This window comes from Hemicordylus capensis, chromosome 5, assembly GCF_027244095.1.
Source record: "Hemicordylus capensis ecotype Gifberg chromosome 5, rHemCap1.1.pri, whole genome shotgun sequence".
Classification (NCBI taxonomy): domain Eukaryota; kingdom Metazoa; phylum Chordata; class Lepidosauria; order Squamata; family Cordylidae; genus Hemicordylus; species Hemicordylus capensis.
The window spans coordinates 67,818,536-67,839,176 of record NC_069661.1 but is presented as its reverse complement, the minus strand read 5'-3'; the positions used below and the strand labels follow the sequence as shown (position 1 = coordinate 67,839,176).

Sequence of the window (20,641 nt, the reverse complement as noted above, 5' to 3'; positions counted from 1 at the left end):
GGCCAGATCCTGTCTATAGCTTCAAAATCATTTCAGCAGTGCTAGAACTTCTCCATTCCTTGGATCTTCAAGTCAATTATGCAAAGTCCTAGCTCAAACCTACTCAATCTCTGGAGTTCATTTGAATCATGCTGGATGCCCATAAAGCAGCAGCTTTCCTCCCACAGTCTTATGTGTCAGCCATTACACGAGAGGCAAATCGCATTTGCTAGGACTGTGGCAGTTCTGACTATTCAATGGCTCCTGGGCTTAATGGGTGCTACCACAGTTGTATTACCCACTGTGAGGTTGTGGCTGTGATGTCTCCAGAGGTGGTTTCTGGACCACTTTCATCCCAACATCCACCACCAGTCAAAGCGACTGAGCATCCGAACCTATATTCAGAGCCCGGTCCTCTGTTGGACAACACACAGGAATATTTCCATGGGGCACCCCTTTGACTCACCATCCCCAGACATTACAGCAGGCCTGCTTAACTTAGGTCCCCCAGCTGTTTTTGGACTACAACTCCCACAATTCTCAGCCACAGCAGCCAATAGCCAGGGATTATGGGAATTGTAGGCCAATATCTGCAGGAGGCCTGCATTACAGTGACTTTTGATGTCTCCAACACAGGCTGGGGTGCCCACTGCCTTGGCCATATCTTAGCAGGTTCGTGGACAAACAGGGAATCCACCCAACACATCAGTGTCCATGAGCTTCTGGCAATACTCAAGGCCTCCAAGTCTTTTCATCTTTTACTCCAAAACAAAACAGTCCTAGAACACAGTATCCAGGTTCCTCCTTTACCTCTCAGTAAGATTCTGGGCGTTGTACCCACACCTCAACATCACTTCTCAAGCAGTCCGCATCACTGGCTCATAAAATACTCTTGCAGATGGCACCATACCCTGTCCCACAAGTGGTGCCTCTAGAAAGCTGTAGTCCACTCCCTCTATCAACTTTGGAGATGGCCCACCATCAATCTATTTGCCCTGTGTCACAGAATGCTCAGTGCAGAAGTTTTGCAGCAGGGCAAGTCACGACCCTCACTCAATTGGGATGCCTTCCTCCTTTCATGGAAAGTAGGTATCCTTTACATGTTTCTTTCCTTTCCATACTATTAAGGGTAATCTAGAAAATATGCATGACCAAAGCCAATTGTACCCTAATAACATCTTGGTGGCCCCGACAGCTATGGTTTCCAGTCCTCCTATCAGTGTCCAGGAAAACCTTGCTAAACCTACCTGCTCCTCTGGATCTCTTCACAATCAGTGACAGGACGACATATCATCCGGACATCCATCATCCCAAACTCACAGCCTGAGAAATGGAAATGGTCAGGTAATGAAAGATGCTGTACATCAGGTCCTTTTAGCATCTTGTAAACCATCTACTTAGATATTCTTGTGAGGTGAAATGGAAATGTATCTCTACGTTTGCTACATCTTCATCTCAAAGCCCATATTCCTCCTCTGTTGAGACCATTTTCACATGCCTCCTGACTCTCACTCTGATCTGAGATTATCCTCCATCACACTCTGCTTTCACTCTTTTCACATCCTACCATTAGAAGGTTCCTCTGAGGCCTCACCAGTTTATAACCCCCCCGTCCCTAAGTTAACCCCTCCATGGGACCTCCAGCTTGTGCTAACTTGTCTGACCAACAAACCTTTCAAACATATGGCTACTTACAACCTTCCTCTATTAACCCTTAAGACAACATTTTGCAAATATGTCAACTCGCTGTGTTAGTTAATTGAGAGCTCGCTGAGCTGACCCTCCATTCCTTACTTTTCAGAGTTATAAATTGCTTCTTTGTCTGGACATCACCTTTCTTCCCAAGGTGGTCTAGAAGTTTCATGTTTCTCAAGACATCTCCTTACTTGTCTTCTTCCCGAATCCTACAACAGATGAGGAGAGAACATGCCATTCCTTAGATGTTAAGAGAGCCCTCTCTTTCTCCATTCACATAACTTTACCTTTCCGCAAAGACTCAGCCTTGTTTGTTTCTTATGTAGGACCTAGGAAAGGTATGAGTATATTCTCAACATATTTTTCATTAGATTGTTGAAACAGTTAAGTTGTGTTATGAAAATGTTAAGAAACCGTTACCTTCTGTGTTTCATGTCCATTCCACGAGATCTGTCTCAACTTTTGCAAAGGCGGTTGACTTCAACAGCCTTTTGCACTTGACTCTATTTGCATAGCTTCTACCTGGTCGAAGCTCTCCTGCTTTATTCACCACTATGCTTTGGACACCAGATCCTGAGGGGATGTGTTGCTTGGTTTTACAGTTCTTCATTCTGCTTTAGTGTGACTTCTATCCCTCCTACTAGGTAGGTGATCTTGCTGGTCTCCCACATGTGTGATGAACAGAGACCATGAAGGGAAAAGATTAATTACCTGTAACTGTAGTTCTTGTTAAGTAACCTTCTTTTCTCTTCACATAATCTAGTGTTTTACGGGCTTCCCCTCTATGTTTGTACTTAGGCATGTGTTCAGAATGGTTTAGGCATATTGATCAAATGATGAAGCTACAAGATTTGGCACTGAGAATTTACATCTAACACACTGGACCTTTTTACGTTTATCAGCATTTAGGTATACTACTGATTGAAGAGCTAACCTGAAAAGTTGTAACCAGGGAGGGCTTGTCAGATTTAATTCCTTTGCAATCAAAAGGGCATGCTAACTGCAAATTATTAAAGTACCATTCATCTCAACTTTGATACAACTCACTTTTTTTAAACTGAGGCCTCTGGAAGGTAGGGGTGTGTGTGTGTGTGTGTGTGTGTGTGTGTGTGTGTGTGTGTGTGTGTGTGTGTGAGAAAGTTCACTCTGCTGGCTCTTAAATATATGCACATATACTCAGATAAGCAACTAGGAACCTCTGGGTTAGATCCAACTGCCCCCCAGTTGCCAATTCATAAACAAGAGTTAGTAGTGGTTATGACCATGGGAGACTGATGTGCCACTCTTCACTTCCTCCTTAACGTGACCTTTCAGTAAACAGAGTGGCTCGCAAGGCTATATAATTTTAAAGGGCATATGTTCTGCTGCACTTTCAGGCTGTTATCCTAGTTTGGGATGCAGCTTTAGCTTCTCAGATTGACATGATCAAGATACTTTCTTTTGCTGGACATATAGTCCAGCATAGTGACATTACTTAAATGGGACTGCTGCGCAGTAAGTGTGTTGGCAAATAAAATGCCCCTGCCCTTGTCTTTTGACTCTTTCCTTGAAAGCTATTAATAGTAGAAATCTTTATTTTCTTTGAAGGGTTTTCTGTACAAATAATCAGGATAATCCTTATTTTAATATTTTTGCACCATTAGGCTTTCAGAGCAGTTTTTTTATTGCCCTCAGTGAAAGCACAAAGGTCTTGCAGGAAAACATTTGCTCTGCACTGAAACCAACTGTATTTTGATAGGCTCAAATGTATGCAGGAAAATGCCATATAAATAGCAGAACAGGAAATTCCACTTGATCCAACACTAATTGTCATTTTTGGCTTCACTATAAGGCAGCGGCAGGTCTAGCATATTTATACGTGGGTTTGGGTTTGCTGTCCAACTCATATAAAGTACAATGACAGAGATAAAATATTTGGAACCATCTAGTATTTAAATACATTTCCTTATATTAAAATAAATGTAAATGGCATTTTGAGTACAAAAATAAATATGCAAGTTTTGTATTTGGAAAGGTATTTGCATGAAATGAGAGAATGACAATTTATATTCCAATGTATCTTGCATCTTGCCTCATATGCAAAAAAAATAAAATTGTGTTGACTGCTGATTTATTTTGAATCCCTTTCCCCTAATCTATTCTGTCACTGACTTTGCATTGTGCTATCACAAGGGAGTGAAGTAAGGCTAGAGAGTCTTCCTTACAGGTGAGGTCTTGAAGGCAGGCAGCAAGATTCAGAAGGTAGCAAACCAGGTGAGAAGAGCTCCAGGAGACTGAGTGCTCAGAGGCTACATGAAGGGCTGTTGCTGGGGTCCCTAGAGTGTAAAGACTGAGTGGCCAGAAGCGGGGACTAGGTGAGCAGTTGTTCCAGCAGTAAGAGGCTGCTTCTGAAGGGCTTATGAAGGCAGAGGATCTGAGGCTATGTGCTGCCTCATTAGTGCCTGCAGCTGCCTTTTCCTTACATTCACATATATTCTTGCTCCCAAGGAGGCCATTTGGAGAAAACCCTGGCTGAGCTCTCCTCTGCTCTGCTTGTAATTCCTCTCCCACTTTTCAGCAGTGAACAGGCTGCCTGAGAGTCTCCTCAGGGTCCAAATTATTGTGAGATAACGAAGGATTTGGTTGGGGCAGCTGGCTTGCTTGCACTTCAGGGTGATCTCCTGGTGACCTGGAGGAGCTTGTGCATGGGGGGGTGTCTCCTCCAGGGTCTTCTCTGGGGCCAACTGGCATATTGGGCTCTTCCAGGCTAGGGGCGGCTTCTAGTAAGGCATCTTCTTGTGAGTCAGGAGGACCCTCCTCTTTGGGGGGGGGGGGCTCCTCAGAGGAATCCTTGAGTGGGTCTTGCTCTAAGGATTTGTTTGAGTCTGTCTCTCCCTGAGTAAACCAGGGTGGATTATGACACTTTGCCACTTTCTCTACCACAGGAGACTAAACTGACTCCTTCAATGAGATTCCAGTGTGACCCCAAAATTTGTTTCAGCCCCAGCTATAATCCATTTCAGAATCTTTCTGGATCAGTTATCATTTCAGAGTTTTTGAAATATTGGGGTCAAAGTGGGGAACTCATTGGAGGAGTTGATTCAGTCTGTAACAGTATTTGATGTATCAGTTGTATTTATATACTGCCCTATATAAAATCTATGGTGGTATCTGAGTATACAATTAAAACCCAATAACAATCAAAACCTTAAATCTTATAGAACAAATTAAAATAACCATTTTATTATAAACTAAACATCTAATTTGTCAGTAGTAACAAACTTTATTATTATTAAACTTTTAACAAACTTTATTTATTTTTATTATTAAACAAACATTGCCTTTTTGCATATGGGGTGAATAATCCTCCATTTTGTATGTGGGGTGGAAAATCTCTCCGCGGCACCACTGAAATCTGTCTGAGAACATGGGAGACTTTGGCACTGTCAATGGCTGATCACTGGGCTTGACTTCCACAAACACTTGCAAATGGGTTTGCTTTGGGCACCATCTCTTTTTGGACCCTGGCCAGCTCCTCTCTTTTGCTCCTCCATGGAATGCCTTGTGGCCTCCTGGAGCCTTGCCCATACCTCTTTGAACTCTGCCAGCTACTTCTAAAATTTCTGCTGCTCTCAGGCACGTTTTTCTGTGGCCAGCTGAAAGCTTTTGGGAACTAAATAACCAGGAAGGGCCTTTGTTGGGCTTGACCCTTGCCTTGAGAAACAGCTGTTGAGGGGCCCAAGACAGCTACCTTCTCCTGCCACAGGACCACCTCTGACACTTCTTTCCCCTTCCTGCAAGAAGCCTGTTGTCCTCCTTTGGCATGATGGGGTCTTGGTGTAAGACAAATCTGGATGATGCTGGGCTGCTCCTTGAAAGAGGATGCTTTCTCCTGCCACTTCATTTCTTTCTTAAGCTCCTCATCCTCCTCTTCTAGCACTGTTCTTCAGAGCAAAGGCTCATGATTTGGGAATTGAGAGAGGCACTGTCTTTTTTTCTGTGGAACGACGACAACGTCATTTGGGTTTTTTATTGGACATGGCCAGGAGCAGAACTCAGCCTGGGCTTCCTCCTCCTCCAGCTTCTTGTTCTCATGTTCCCAAATCGTTTTCTTGTGCACTTCAGCCTCTTTTTACTGCAACTGTGGCATTCTCATGAGCTCCAGCTCTTCTGTGGACTTAAAATCAGTAGATGGATTCTTGTTCCTTCTTGGGGCCTTTGCAGGAGCAGCTTCATTTGATGCGCCATGCCATTCTGCCATAGAGCAGACTACACTTGGTTGCACCCTGTCTGCCAGTTCCACCTCCTTGTCAATGAGATTCTCATCAGATGAAGCATCAATGCCCACCATCTCATCCTCGTTTATGTCCTTGAAAGTTTGAGACATCTTCGCCACCTCTGCAAGTGCAATTCTTTTTTCTAGCAGCAGAAACCTCAAGCCACCCTAGCCCTGTGTATCCTCAGTCCTTCTGTATCCTCTTGGCTTTGTAGTAGAAAAAGAATCAAAGTCAGTGATATAATTTGGCCCAGCATATTAATCCACATATATTTTGTTCCTTTCAAAGCTGTTCCTGTTCCATATTTCTAAATGACAAAAATATTGTCTCTAGAACCAGAAGTATCGTTAATGTCAACATGACTCATGGCTGCTTTTAGTAGTCTAAACTGCTGTGGCATCTATATATTAATATGCTAAGGTCATGTGTGGCAAGCCCTGCCCCCTCTGCAGCCATGATCAAAGCCCCACCCCTGCTGCAGCTGCAACCCATCATTGCCCGTTTCTTCCGCCGCCATGGGGCGGCTTAAGGCATGGCAGGGAGGTGGGACAGAGGGCCAGGTGTGGGGGGAAGCAACAGGCAAGTTGGGGGGGGGGAGGCAGAGTGGTGAGCAGTGGGAGGGGAAAGGGTGAGCAGCGGGGAACAAAGGCTGAGTTGCAAGGGAGGAGCAAAAGGCCAATTGGCAAGCGGGAGAAGGGCAAAGGGCAAGCAAGAGGGAACTGGTTGGAAAACTGGCGAGCAGGCAAGGAAAGCAACTGCCAAGCAACGGGGCGGGGGGGGGGGAGTAACTGCCATGTGATGAGAGGGGGAGAGCAAAGAGTGAGAAGTGAGTGGGGGGAGAGCAAAGGGTGAGCGGGGAAGGAACGGGCAAGCGGTGGAAAGCAGCTGTTGAGCAGCAAGCAAAGGGCAAGTGGGGGGGGAGGAACTGCAGAGCAAAGTCTGAGGGGGGAGGCTGAGCTGGGAGGAAAGGCAAAGTGAGGGAGCCTTTTGCCACCCCACCAAGTCTCTGGGGTGGGGAAAGCTGACTGAGGGGGCTTTAAAGGTAATAACCAGCACTCTGTACTTTGCCCAGAAACATATTAGCAGCCAGTGCAGCTGTTTAAGAACAGGCATAATGTGGTCTTTCCAGGATACCCCAGAGACCAATCTGGCTGCCACATTTTGGACTAGCTGAAGTTTCTGAACTATGTACAAAGGTAGCCCTACATAGAGTGCATTGCAGTAGTCTAACCTGGAGGTTACCAGCTGGTGTACCACTGTTTTCAGGTCTTTCTCCTCAAGGAATAGGCGGATTTGTTGAATCAATCACAGTTGGTAAAATGCACTCCTGGGCACAGCCTGAACCTGAGACACCAGGGTGAGACCCCCCGTTTAAAGGCACTCCCAAGCTATGAACCTGTTCTTTCTGGGGGAGTGTAACCTCATCCAGAACAGGATGTTATCCTGCCTTGTAGATTATGACCCCCCCCAAAAAAATGAACACCTCTGTCTTGCTTGGATTCAGCTTCAATTTGTTATTTCTCATCCAGCCCATTACTGCCTGTAGGCAGGCATTTAAGGGGCTAATGCCATTTCCTGATATTGATGACAAGGAGAAATAGAATTGGGTGTCATCAGCATATTGATAACACCCAGCACCAAATCCCCTGATGACCTCACCCAGCGGTTTCATATAGATATTAAAAAGCATTGGCGACAGAATGGATCCCTGAGGGACTCCATATAACAGCTCTTGTTTTGAAGAGCAACTGTCACCAGGCACCACAATCTGAAATCTACCCAAGACATAGGAGCAGAACCATTGTAAAACAGTGCCACCTATCCCCAAATCCCTCAGGCGATTCAGAAAGATTCCATGGTTGATGGTATTGAAAGCTACTGAGAGATCCAAAAGAACCAGCATAGTCACACTCTCTCTGTCAGTTCCCTAGTGAAGGTAATCTATCAGGCCAACCAAGGCTTTCTCAACTGCATAGCCTGTCCTAAAGCCAGTTTGAAACGGGTCGAGATAATCAGTTTTCTCCAAGACCGCTGGGAGCTGGTCAGCCACTACTCTCCTAATCATCTTACCCAACCATGGGAGGTTGGAGACTGGCCTATATTTATCCATCATTGGGGGATACAGAGTGGGCTTCTTAAGAAGAGGTCTAACCATTGCCTCCTTCAAACAAGGTGGCATCCTACCCTGAGGGAGGGCAAGATGGTAGGAAGTGGGGGAAATGATCATCTTCAAAGTGGGAGGTGGGTAGGACAGCTTTTCATCCTACCTTGGTGCAAAGTTAGGGATGAAATCTGGGTAGCGTGTGCTCATTCTACCCAACTCCCACCTTGTACACTATTCTCGCTGCCTTCTAATTTTCTACAAAAACGCTGTTTATATACCGCTTTTCAACAAAAGTTCTAAAGCAGTTTACATAGAAAAATAAATAAGATGTTTCTCTGTCCCAATAGGGCTCACAATTTAAAAATAACATAAGGTGGATTCTGATTCCAGCAACAGCCACTGGAGGGATGCTGTGCTGGGATTGGATAGGGACAGTTGTTCTTTCCGTGTTTAATATAAGAGATGCACCACTTTATAAGGTGCCTCTTTATTCAGTTAGCAGGGGTTAATGTTTGCAAGCACATGACAAAATCAGGAGTGTGCCCAACTCTCCAATCCAGGCTGGGTACTTCTACCCTGTCAGAGGTCTGTCTGTCTATCTATCTATCTATCTATCTATCTATCTATCTATCTATCTATCTATCTATTTTTATTTAGCAGGTTTGTATACCACCCACTACCGAAGTCTCTAGGTGGTTTACAGCATAAAACAAACCAATAATTTAACAGTTAAATTATCAACTGTTAAATTTAAAATTAAAATACCCATAAAAACACACCAACTAACTAAAAGGCTTGGCCGAAGAGATGTGTCATATCTTTCTTAAAATACAGTGCCTAGACTGGCACTAGCTCAACGAGAGAAGCTGAGTGCACTTCAGAAGTTTTCGGAGCTGTGCAAAGTTGAGGTGCTCTGCAGTGTTGTGCAACTGCTGGAAGACCTTCCCCAGGACACTGAAGCATGCAACACATTGTGCAACATCATTGACTAGTGTAAGAACTAGTCTTGAACAAACATTGCTTTCCTTGTACAACATTGTTGTGCTACATCCTTACACTAGCACAACACTAGTTTGGATGTTGGGTAATTTTCCAAGTGAGGTCTGTTCAGCACAGAATAGTGTGATATGAATACAATGATTCATATCATTTGTGATATGAATACTATGTCTCTGTTTTGGCTCAGGCTCAGTTCTGATTCACTGAAAAAAGCTCTCTGAACCTGTTGTTAGGTTAAGGCTCAGTTCAACTCCTGGTTTTTAGTTTTGTAAGCTGCTTTGGAGCTTTAGATAGATAGAAACATGTATACCTCAGTTTCCGTGGGGGTTCCATTCTCTGCTACTACCGCAGATACCGAGGTATTAATTCAATGGGAATGGGGGTTATGTGAACAAGCCTTATGTTTTTCTTATTGCTGTTGCTTAAAAATATAGGATTGAAAGAATCAAGACTGATTCTTTTCATTTGATATTTTCATATACTTGCTGACCAAATGGGTAGCCTAGTTCTGCTGCTCACTCATCAAAATAATGTTTCCTAATACTAAATACAACATGAGAAATGTATGCTAGCATTTTTGCAGGGAGTAACTGCTTGTAATGGAGCTATATATTTTATCAAAGCTTTAGAATACCATTAGCTCTAATCTTTTCGACATATCATTTATCATTCTTTGTTAATGTCCGTATAATAGTTTGTGTGTAATAACCCAGATGTTAGGAAAATGATGTAATACAAGCTAGAGGAAACTTACAATGAATATTTCGTGTCCCAATATATCATTATTTTTGTTATATGATGAGTTAGATCAGTAAATTCCTATTTTATTTCAGCTTTGCACTTTCAAATGTGTTGGCTTCAGCATAAATCATGCTTCCTTTTTAAAAGTGCTATCTTCCTGTGTATATTAAACAACATACAATGTTGTTTTCTCATTACAGCATCACACAGAATCTGCCAGCCCGACAATGTTGCCACCCTCAGCTTTACCATTAGACTTGCTAAACAATGCTGTTGCTGGGTTTAGTACTGTGGAGGAACTTATCCGGTACCTTGAGCCAGATAGATGGCAATTAGATTTGGAAGACCTGTACAAACCAACCTTGCAACTCCGAGGAAAAGCATTTGTTCATGGGAGAAAATCAAGAGGTAACAAGTTTATCCATGTATCATTCAGTCACTCACTGTTGTATATATGTATCAGTCGATTAATGTTTGCATCAAAACATGGTTAATCTCCTGAGAGAACTCACAAATTCTTCTGGATTATATACATGTTTAATCTATAGTGATGGCTACTAGTTTAAATGGCTTTTAAAAGGGACTGAAAGCATTCATGGAGAATATGACTGTTAATTAACTACATTGTCATTTTAGTCCAGTCCAGCAGGGCTGTACTTATGCTATTAAGCCTATTAATTTACAAAAACCATATAATAAACATTCAAATATTTTATTTGTTGTCTAGAATAAATTGATATGTTGGCAAAGCAATGTTCATATTAACTCCAAACTCTCAACAAAAAGAACTTTTATTGCGCAAAGAAAACCTACAAGTTGGTAAACCTAAAACCATAAGACCTTTCAATGTGACACACCATCCTCAGTTAAGTAAAAATAAATGAGCACAGATGAAAACCCCAGTTCTCCAGCTGTTAAATCCCTTAGATGTGATAACACACAGTTCCCTGACTAGCAGAGAGATAATGAGCGGGGTGTGGGGAGAGGGAGAAAGGGAAAATACCTGATTCTTAGGAACATAGGAAGCTGCCATATACTGAGTCAGACCATAGGTCCATCTAGCTCAGTATTATCTACACAGACTGGCAACGGCTTCTCCAAGGTTGCAGGTCAGAGTCTCTCTCAGCTCTATCTTGGAGATGCCAGGGAAGGAATTTGGAACCTTCCGCATGCCAGCATGCAGATGCTCTTCCCAGAGTGGCTCCATCCCCTGAGGGGAATATCTTACAGTGCTCATACTTCTAGTCTCCCATTCAAATGCAACCAGGGCGGACCCTGCTGAGCTAAGCAGACAAGTCATGCTTGCTACCACAAGACTAGCTCTCCTACCATCCTCCTTATTAGCCTTCTCAGAGGCTAATAAACTTCTTGACATCAGCCGGCGCCTCCCAAGCATTAGTGTCAGGTCTCAATTTCTCTATAAATAATGCTCCCTTGGTTTTCCTTCTTTGTTGATTCCTTTCAATCCCATAAATAGATATTTTAGCGGGCCTCCATTTGGCCTTCACGCTTAATCCTCATATGCAAATGACCAGGGTTTCATTCTCTTTGCACAATGCCTCATATCTGCTAGATGTTCTTTATATCTATCTTTCAGTGACCTGCCGGATTCCCCAGTATAGACTGAAGTGCAACCCGAGCATTGAATTTTATGTATTGCACCTTTCTTTCCACACTTTCCTTCCCTCTGTTCACAAATTTCACAATCTTATACATCACATCTCCTACCATACAATCTAGAGTTAACTAACATTGTTAACTGTTAATTGTTAGTGTCATTGGTACTGTACAAACCACATTCACCTTTATTCCCTGTCTTTCCAAGATTCTCTGGGTTTGCAATGTAAAACAATAAGTAATAAATGGTTTTTACTTAACTGAGGATTGTGTGTCACACCAAAACATCTTATGATTTTATATTTACCAACTTTTAGTTTTTCTTTGTGCAATAAAAGGTATTTTTGTTGAGAGATTGATGTCCTGTAAAAGACTTTGAGAAGGGAGTCAAACTGTCCCACTGCTCCTGTTCCATCAGCATAATGATGTCATTCACAGAGGCAATTACAGTGTTGACTCAGTAGGCTTCAAAGTTTATGTTCAAGTCTGTTCCCTGAAATGCATTTGGAGTACCAGAAAAGAGCTTCCTTTCACTTTGCAGTTGCATTCAAAATATCCAGGAGATGCTAAGCACTATTGCATACTAGAGTACATTATGAATGTACAGAGTACATTATGAATGTAATGACACCTGGGAGAATCTTGAAGGAGAAAGCTATCAAGACTTTTGTAAGAGGATAGGTATACTTCACCTGATGGGAAGGCCTGATGAAAGTGTGAAGTGATTCATCCTTCCGTCATACCTAACAGGTATATATTTGTTCAGTGTGAAGAGACAGCAGTTTTTGGCTAGGTGGGAGACAGTTTTTGGCTAGGTGGACTATATCCATGCTTAATCTATAGTGATAGCTACTAGTTTAAATGGCTTTTAAAAGGGACTGAAAGCATCTCAGATGAATTTTGGAGAGAATGGAAAAGCTGGACGGGGAGCTGCAGCACCTTAGGGTGCATATCTGTTCTTTGTTAAATTGATGTAGCTGGCTTGCAGAGTGCTGTGCTATTACAGCTCCATCTAATGCTGAAATACAATAAGACTCCAGTGAGTTCTACTCCAAAAGTTATCCAAGTAGTACTGCATGGCTGGAATTTCTCACCACTCAGAGGTGAGATCACTGTTTATTGCTTAACACTATGAAGACAGTGGTCGACAGCCAAACTAACCTCTGCCAGTGTTCCGGGGCTTTCCATTGGATGAGGACAGAGGAGATATTTTCATCTATCTCCCCTCCTCTGCAACTACCTATGCGCAGCACTTTCCTAGCTGTGCAGCATGAGGTGCACAGTGGTGGGAAGTGAAACAATTTGCTTTGCCTCCAGAAATGCCTTGCACCACCCAAATATATGTCCCTGAGGGTTATGCAGACCACTGAGAGGTACTTTCAGGTGACACAGGGCACTTCTGGAGCCAGAGCAGATAATCAAAATTTGCAATAGTCAAGATGTCAGGTAGTGTCTAAGAGGTTTGCACTGTTCTGTATTGTTGCATAACCACTAGAGAGAAACCTTTTCCAGGACATACAAGATTGTTGAATGTGCTGTGCAGCAAGGGCCCCAAGTTGTGCTAGAAGTGATGTAACACGTTTTGCTTTCACAAAAACAACTCTGGAGTAGAAGTTCCTTTCTTTTCACAACATGTCCTTACTCTAGCAAAACAATGCAACACTCGTCTAGATCCTGTTCAATGTAATTTTCTTCTTATTGCGTGTGTCCGTTTGTATTGAATGTATATCCTGCTTTTTCACACATTTGTGCTCCAAGCAGCATGCATCAAAAGATGTATTCTCAGCCTAAGCTACCTCACAGGGTTGTTGTGAGGAGAAACATAACCATGTACACTGCTCTGGGCTCCTTGGAGGAAGAGCAGGATATAAATGTTAAAAATAAATAAATAAAAGAGCAATAAATTACAATTAGAAAGTTAAATACAATAAAAAATACAACCTCACAAACAAAATGCTCCTCCTAACATATGTCAGCTACTTATGTTCTATGTAGAGAAGTGGTTAGGATTTTTAAATGTTATGATTTACATTTCTTAAATATGTATGTCTTTTCTTGATTGCTATTTGCCAGTGTATATATTTTAGAGTGTTAAAGCACAAACAGTGGAGGACATTGCGTAAAACTAACTCCAGCAAACAATGATTCTCCACCTCCAACTCCCCAAAAGAAAACATTTTAGGAATAAATATTTTAAAGGACAATAACATATAATTTCATTGAATAAACATAGCCAAGTATTGCCATATCCATCTTAAAAAGACCACCCTCAAACTGCATTGCCAAGTATGAAATATAATAGCCTGAGGCAGAGAATGTGTCCCATTGAGATGACATATTAACAGTTGACATGCAGAATTGTTATGGTATGAAAAGTTTGATTTTTAATACTGTATGGTGCCTTTTCAAAAAAGTTCATTGAAGGGAGTGGTGTTTGGGGCATTAGAGTGTTGATTGATTAATTGAAAATACACCTTAGGCATCAAATACCATAGTTTAGTTTGTATATAGCTTTATAACTTAATTCTTGTTGGCAGCAATATATGTTTAGACAAATGAAAAGTCATTCTGGTCTTTAAGAAACCAGTATTTTGTCTTTCAAACTGATGGAAATTAGGATTGGGGTAAAATATGCATGTTTGGAGAAAACAAAAGTCAGTAGTAATCTATAAAATATGTGAGATAGCTTTGTAGACATGCCTGCAATCTCTTCAAATGCTTTCAAGGTATGATGTCCTGTGCCAAGTTGGGATGAGTGTTAAGAGAAGATCATATTACCTGTATACTGGAATTTTTGTGTGGCCAGGGTGGAATAATTGTTCCATGATTAGTTGGTATAGTGACTTCTGCTTTTCCTTTCCTCTTTCTACTGTAACGGGGTAATGGAGCTCTCAGTTCTCCCCTAAGGCAAGATCTATGAGCTCCAAAAGTCAGTCATCAGTCACTCATTTCCCTCTTTTCATCACAAATTTTAGTGTGATAGGCACCTCATAGCCCTTGAGGTAAGCAGGAAGTCTGCTTTCTTGACATGAAGGTAGCACCTACCTATGAAGATGAATTCCCTGATTTAACTGGAAAATGACTGTGTATCAAATCAGAAAGTTCTGATAGGAACAAAAATGAAGCTCTTTCCCATACGTCTGTGAAAAAAATATGAAGCAGGAGCTAGAATCCTGCCTGGCAACAAAAGCATCAGCAGTTACCCAGAAGCTCCCCACACAGGCCTTTGGATCCTGATTCCAGTCTATTAAAAAATTATTTGCGTTTCAGTAATTTTCCAAATATTGAAACTTCAGTGCAATTCTGATTCATTTATTCTCATTAAAGCTTTTTAATGTATTTACTTAGAATTTTTGTTTTAGTAATCTGTATTTTTGAGAGGCATGTTTATTTGAAGCAACCCAATATGAGCATTTCCCAGTTTGTGTTGGATTTGGCTTTAAGTTAGTAGCTCTGATTCATAGTTAATTTGCCACTGCAAACATCTCTGTGTTCTTTCTAAGCTTGTTCTAAAGTTCTTTTGACTACTGTGTCAAACATGATGAATGAATGGGAGCCTAGTTCAAAGGGTGTTTAAAATTTCACATTAAAATCAGTTTTGTAGCTCAGTTCACTTGGTAGATTCCTGCAACCTTTTATTTTGGTTAAGTAAACATTTTAAGGAATATATATACATTTTCTCATCTAGCCTTATGCCCTACAATGTGTTAAAGCATAGTTGGGGCAAGACAAATATGGAAGAGGAAGGAAGAGATGAAGGAGAAGTTTACTTCAAAGACTCAGTTATACAAGCACTATGTAAAGCTGCCGGCAAGCTATTCATGTAAAGTGCAGTATTGTGGAAAGGTGCATATTGTACTATGATATAATAATGTACCTTGACAAGGTGATGAAATCTATTTTTCCAAATATTTTAATATGGAACATGGATATTGGTTCAAACTCTGAAGTTAATTACAGTTTTGGAAAAGTGCATTGCCCCAGAATACCTAAATTAGTAGCTGAAATAAAACTGGAAGCATAATTTTGTTGAGCAGATCAAGCTGAATAATTTAATGCAGCCAAACATCCCTATCAACTAGTCTTCCACTCAGCAATGAAACAAAATCCCAGAAATGTATTCTGGGGTTTTGTTTCATTGCTGAGTGGAAGACTAGCTGAACTTTATTTTTGTTGATGAAGCAAGCTATGAAGTTTAGATTCTGTCATCAAAAGTCCAATATCAAATTGGACTTTTGCTTGCTTGTTTTTTTCCACAGTAGTCAGGAATTACATCTTCATGCACCCTCCCAAAATAGGGTCCATCAGCCTCCTAGCTTTACAGGTCTACCCACTACCGGAACTTTAATAGGCTGCATCATCGCTGTCCAGCGGCAGCTTAAAGCTGCATGACCCAGATAATTCTACAATATTCAGTGAAAGCCACAGAATTTGGGACTGTGACAGGAAACCTCCCTTCACTTGGTCATTATCGCAGAGAAGCAACTTGTTTCTTATCCTAGAAGCTACATTGAACCAGACCTCAATAATTTTGAAGTGCTATCCCCACTTACCAGCCCCAGTACAATGCCCAGCGACTTGCAAATCAAGCTGGTAAATGTGTTCTCACTGCTAGCCACTGGCATTTTGCTTTTGAGGTTTTGTTGTTGCTGTTGTTTTGCTAAGTTATCAATTTTTCAAGACAATGTCTGTGTTATCAGCATTTAGCCTTTACCCTATGTGTAATGGAAATCTACCATTTCAATAACGAATAGGCCTTTCAGTGAATTGGGGTGGGGGGATGGGAATAGTTGGTCTCTGAAAAAACAGTTGCATAGACTTTGCTTCTAACAGGTATTAATATTGATGGAATCTGAAAAGCAAGTGAAAATAAATGCTTGCTTTTAATTTTTTTTAGTGGTAGATCTGAACCTTCTGAAGGAGGAAGTACGAATGTACAGTTGTACTCCACGCAACTTCTCAGTGTCTCTACGGGAAGAGCTGAAACGAACAGACACCATCTTTTGGCCACTTTGTCTGCTGGTTAAACGTTGTGGTGGAAACTGTGCCTGCTGTCAACATTCTTGTAGTGAGTGCCAGTGTGTCCCCACCAAAGTCACCAAAAAATATCATGAGGTATAGTGCTTATTTTATTGTAAATTTTAGTCACAGAAGACTATAGATGAACAAATGCAAAGACTTGGTAAAATACTAAACAATTACAGCATCTGAGATTTCAAATTACAAAGCATTTTCCTTCAGACTGGGGGGAAAAGATGTTTCTGTACCAAGGTTATGTTCTTCCATCAGGGCTATAATTAATTGGGGGAACCTAATGGTGACTAAATTAAACTGTGTTTTGTTTTAAGATATTGGCTTACCTTGAGGTCTGCTGCGACAAAGAAACAGTAGGGTTTTTCATTTATTTAATTTATTTATTTATATTTATCAAATTTGTTCACTGCCCCAAACTTTCATCTCTGGGCAAAATTTAACATACAGTATTTAATATACTGTGGAGAACCATGGCTAATTTCAGAAATCTTCAATAGGACAATTTGCAGGCAACATACATTTTAACCTTCATATTCAATCTACATAACACAAGTCACTGGCAGTCCCATTTTTAGAGAAAGGGAGTAACTGGCCCATGGGTCTGTCACCAGTTGGTTACAGCATAGATTTGAGTAGGTGTGGGGAAAGGTTTGGTGTGCTATGCACTGTGTCTGTTTATTTAATAGTAAGAATATAGTCTAGGTGATGATCAAAATATCTTATGGCATTCTAAAAGTCTCTTGAACTCTCTTTTTGCAGGTCCTGCAACTGAAGCCCAGAAGTGGTGTTAGAGGATTGCATAAATCTCTAACAGATGTACCTTTGGAACATCATGAAGAGTGTGACTGTGTGTGTAGAGGGAATACAGAAGGATAAAAGCAACTAGATGTGTCTCTTTCTATTACAGCACATTCAAACAGTGGCTGATTCTGTTCTGGGGTTGTGCATTAGTCTCCTCCTGTAATCTCAGTTGTTTGTTTTGAGAATCTTCCATCTTCGGAAGTGACAGTTCTGGGGGGAGGGGAAAGAAGAAATTAAACTGGGATTATATCTATAATGTAACAGCTCTGTCACCTGAAGACCTACTAATGGATGAGCAGAAGGCATTGATGAGGAATTCTTCCCAATTATATATAGATATATATCATCTCTTTCACTCATCTTGAATTTAAAAGGATTATAAAGTTTAGGAGCATAGGAAAAGACAGTGTTCAACTGAAGCCTGGACACTTCTGGCTGTCTTGCTTCTACAGTCTATTACTCCTGACCTACAGTTTGGAACATCTGGAATCTCTCTTAACTCTACTCAGAAACTCCTGCATATTCTAAATCAAAATGTTAATTGTCTTAAGACGTTTTATTCTGAATTAAACTTAATTTTTCACTGAAAGAGTAGAAAAGAGGATACCTTGCCATGGCTTCTTCCAGTAAATTTCTGTTGCTTAGCAAAGCTGAATCATCAGTATATGTGAGCAAGGAGAAAAAGATTGAAACAAAGAGTGGCTTTAATTCTTCTCACTATGGCCTGCAAATATTTTTGTTTGTTTATATTTTTATTGTGTACATTTTTATACTCTCTTTTTGACAGCATAACTATTTGCTTTTCTAATCTTGTTAAATATAACTATTTTTTACCAAAGGTATTTAATATTCTTTTTTATTACAGCCTAGATAAACTACTTTTTAGTTTTCTAAGATTTTGGGGTCAGCATTTATAGAAAGGAGGGTACAAGATAGAATAGCTCTTTCTCAAAGACAAGGAACATAATGGTGCATTAGCACATAAAAAGGGAAATGAGAGGCGAAGAATATTAATTTGAATATGCAGTTGTGTGGAATTAGTTCCATAATGCTGGGGATGAAAAAGTGATCATGGTTTCATTATAGCTATCAAAGCCTCATATTAGTGCCTGATCCAGAAAAGGAGGTCTGCGCGCAGAAGCAGGCTTCCGCACGCATAAGTAAATAGCACTTGTTGGACCAGGGACCATTGCCATATATCGGATATGCATTGGAATGTGCATCCAGGTACAGAAGTTGTCTATCAACACTATTTTGATTACAACAGGATATTGTTGTTGTTTTAAACTGGGCAACCTCTTTCACATTCTGGTGGGAAGAAAACAACCTTAAATTCCATTTTTTAAAACATGTAACTAGTCCCAAATCCAAAAGGAAGAGGTCTAGCCTGTCTTACAGCCCAATCTTAAATAGGTTTATTCAGAATTAAGTTCAAGTTCAGTGGGGCTTACTTCCAAATAAATACTTTTTAGGATGCAGTGCTTGTTCATGTAAAGGAGCTTGACAAGCGTTATCACACTTACATTTCAGTGCCTCCATAATGTATTCATGAAAAAAAGATGCACATATTTATTATTTCAGGTGTAAGGGTTTTTTATATTATTATTAATGGTTATTTCTTCAAGGATGGTTATTTCTTCAAGGACAATGAGCTTCCAATATTTTAATGATGTATAGTACAGTTTTGTGAAATGTGGTTTTGTTTATGTACAGTCCATTATGTAAACCAGTGCATTTATCCCATCCTTTGCCACCTGGAGAAAAAAGCAGTAAAATATTTTGCTTGTAAAATGCTTTATCATGGTCTAGTGTGCTTTCTGTGTTTGTTCTTTGGATTTTGAGTCCACAAAGTAATGGTGCTAATTAGGGAAAGAGTACATATTGGTACTGACAAGAGACTGAAGTAGCATTCTTGCAGAGGAAAGCTGTGGTCTGGATACTTCTCCTAAATTAGTTGTTCAGGACCAGGATTGATGAATTGTGCTGTTTTGTCCAGGTGACCTTTGCTATATCAGTCCAAATGCTTTTAGTTATTAAGAAGCAATACCTTTAGTTTGACTTTAAAGACATACAGTTTCGCACGATGGTGGATCTTGTGTACTGAACTATGTGATATTGAGATGCCATGAAATATGCAGGTGTCTACAAGACAATTTGTATGCAGAAAATAATTGCCTCCAGATTCTCACACATTTTCAAATTGTTTGGGTTTTTTCACCTATCCCCTAACCACAGAGAAAGCAGGTTTAAAGCATTCACAAACCACCACAAACCAATCCTAACCATCAAAATATTGTCATGTGGACCCTATCATAACACAGTGACCCAACATCTAGATTAAGGAAGCGCCAGTGCTTTGTGAAGTAGTGATGCTCCTGATGACTTCAACCAGCTTAGCATTGGTGCTCATGTGGAAGAGGTGGTGAGTTTCAATTACTGCCCTTTCCCCAGAAGCTCTCTCTGCCACATGAAAATATGTCCCTGGGGTCTCACAGCATAGAGCACTTCTGGGGAAAGGGGGGGGGCCATTAAAATTCATCCTTCCCCATGCAGACACCAATGTTGTTGTTGTTGTTTAACATTTTATTTTAAAGAACAAACATTACAGTCAAAGACACTCCCCAAAATGAAACAATTTCATATAAAGTTTTAAAAGAAAAAGAGAGAAGAAGAAAGAAAGAGAAAAGAGAAAAGAAAGGAAAAGGAAACCCCCCGACAAACAATGCATATATATATATAATCACCTTCTAAAGCACATACAATTCATTAAATTTTGACCATATAGCTTGAAACTCCTCTTCTTTGCCTAAATGGCAAAAAAACCCAAAAACAATTCAAATGAGGATAATGAACATATTTCAGTAGTCCAAAGCTGAAGTTCTGGAATCTGCTTTCCCAATGTTGAATTACAATCTTTTTGGCCACTCCCCAAGCACGGAGAATCCATAGTTGTTGATAAAGTGTTAAATTCCATATCCTGGGAATATATCCCAGGAGAACATAGCTATTTTTAAAACACAATGATAATTGCAGTGTCTTATTTATAATTTTATAGACTTCATCCCTAAAAGATGCTATAATTGGGCATGACCAAACCATATGTGACAATGTGCCCTCATAAATATTACATCTCCAGCAAACCACGTTCTGAATCCAGCCCTTTCTGAACATCCTCTGGAGAGTCCAGTAAGAGCGAAACAAAAGTTTTTGCTGAACAAGTCTCAATTTAAGATCTATATATGCTTGTTTCATTATCATTAATGCTATTAACCATTGGTCTACAGTAATGGTATATTCAAGATCCTGATTCCATAATATACAAACATAATCAATATCAACTTTCTCTTTATGTTTTAAATAAAATGAAACTTTAGGTTTAGCTTGTTCTGGTAGATATTCCAAATCCAGTATTAAT

At 40.5% G+C, this 20,641-nt stretch overlaps 1 protein-coding gene across 3 annotated transcripts in view; it reads left to right on the top strand.

Moving 5' to 3' along the window:
* The window catches only part of PDGFC (platelet derived growth factor C), a 233,273-nt gene extending 214,251 nt beyond the window's left edge, over positions 1-19,022 (top strand). For all 3 annotated transcript variants that reach the window (XM_053253565.1, XM_053253566.1, XM_053253567.1), the window contains exons 4-6: positions 9,975-10,182; positions 16,289-16,506; positions 17,185-19,022. In XM_053253565.1, the coding sequence (XP_053109540.1) occupies positions 9,975-10,182; positions 16,289-16,506; positions 17,185-17,301 (543 nt within the window). In that variant the 3' untranslated portion in view covers positions 17,302-19,022. The remainder of the gene's footprint in view (positions 1-9,974; positions 10,183-16,288; positions 16,507-17,184) is intronic.
* Positions 19,023-20,641: the final 1,619 nt, after the last annotated feature.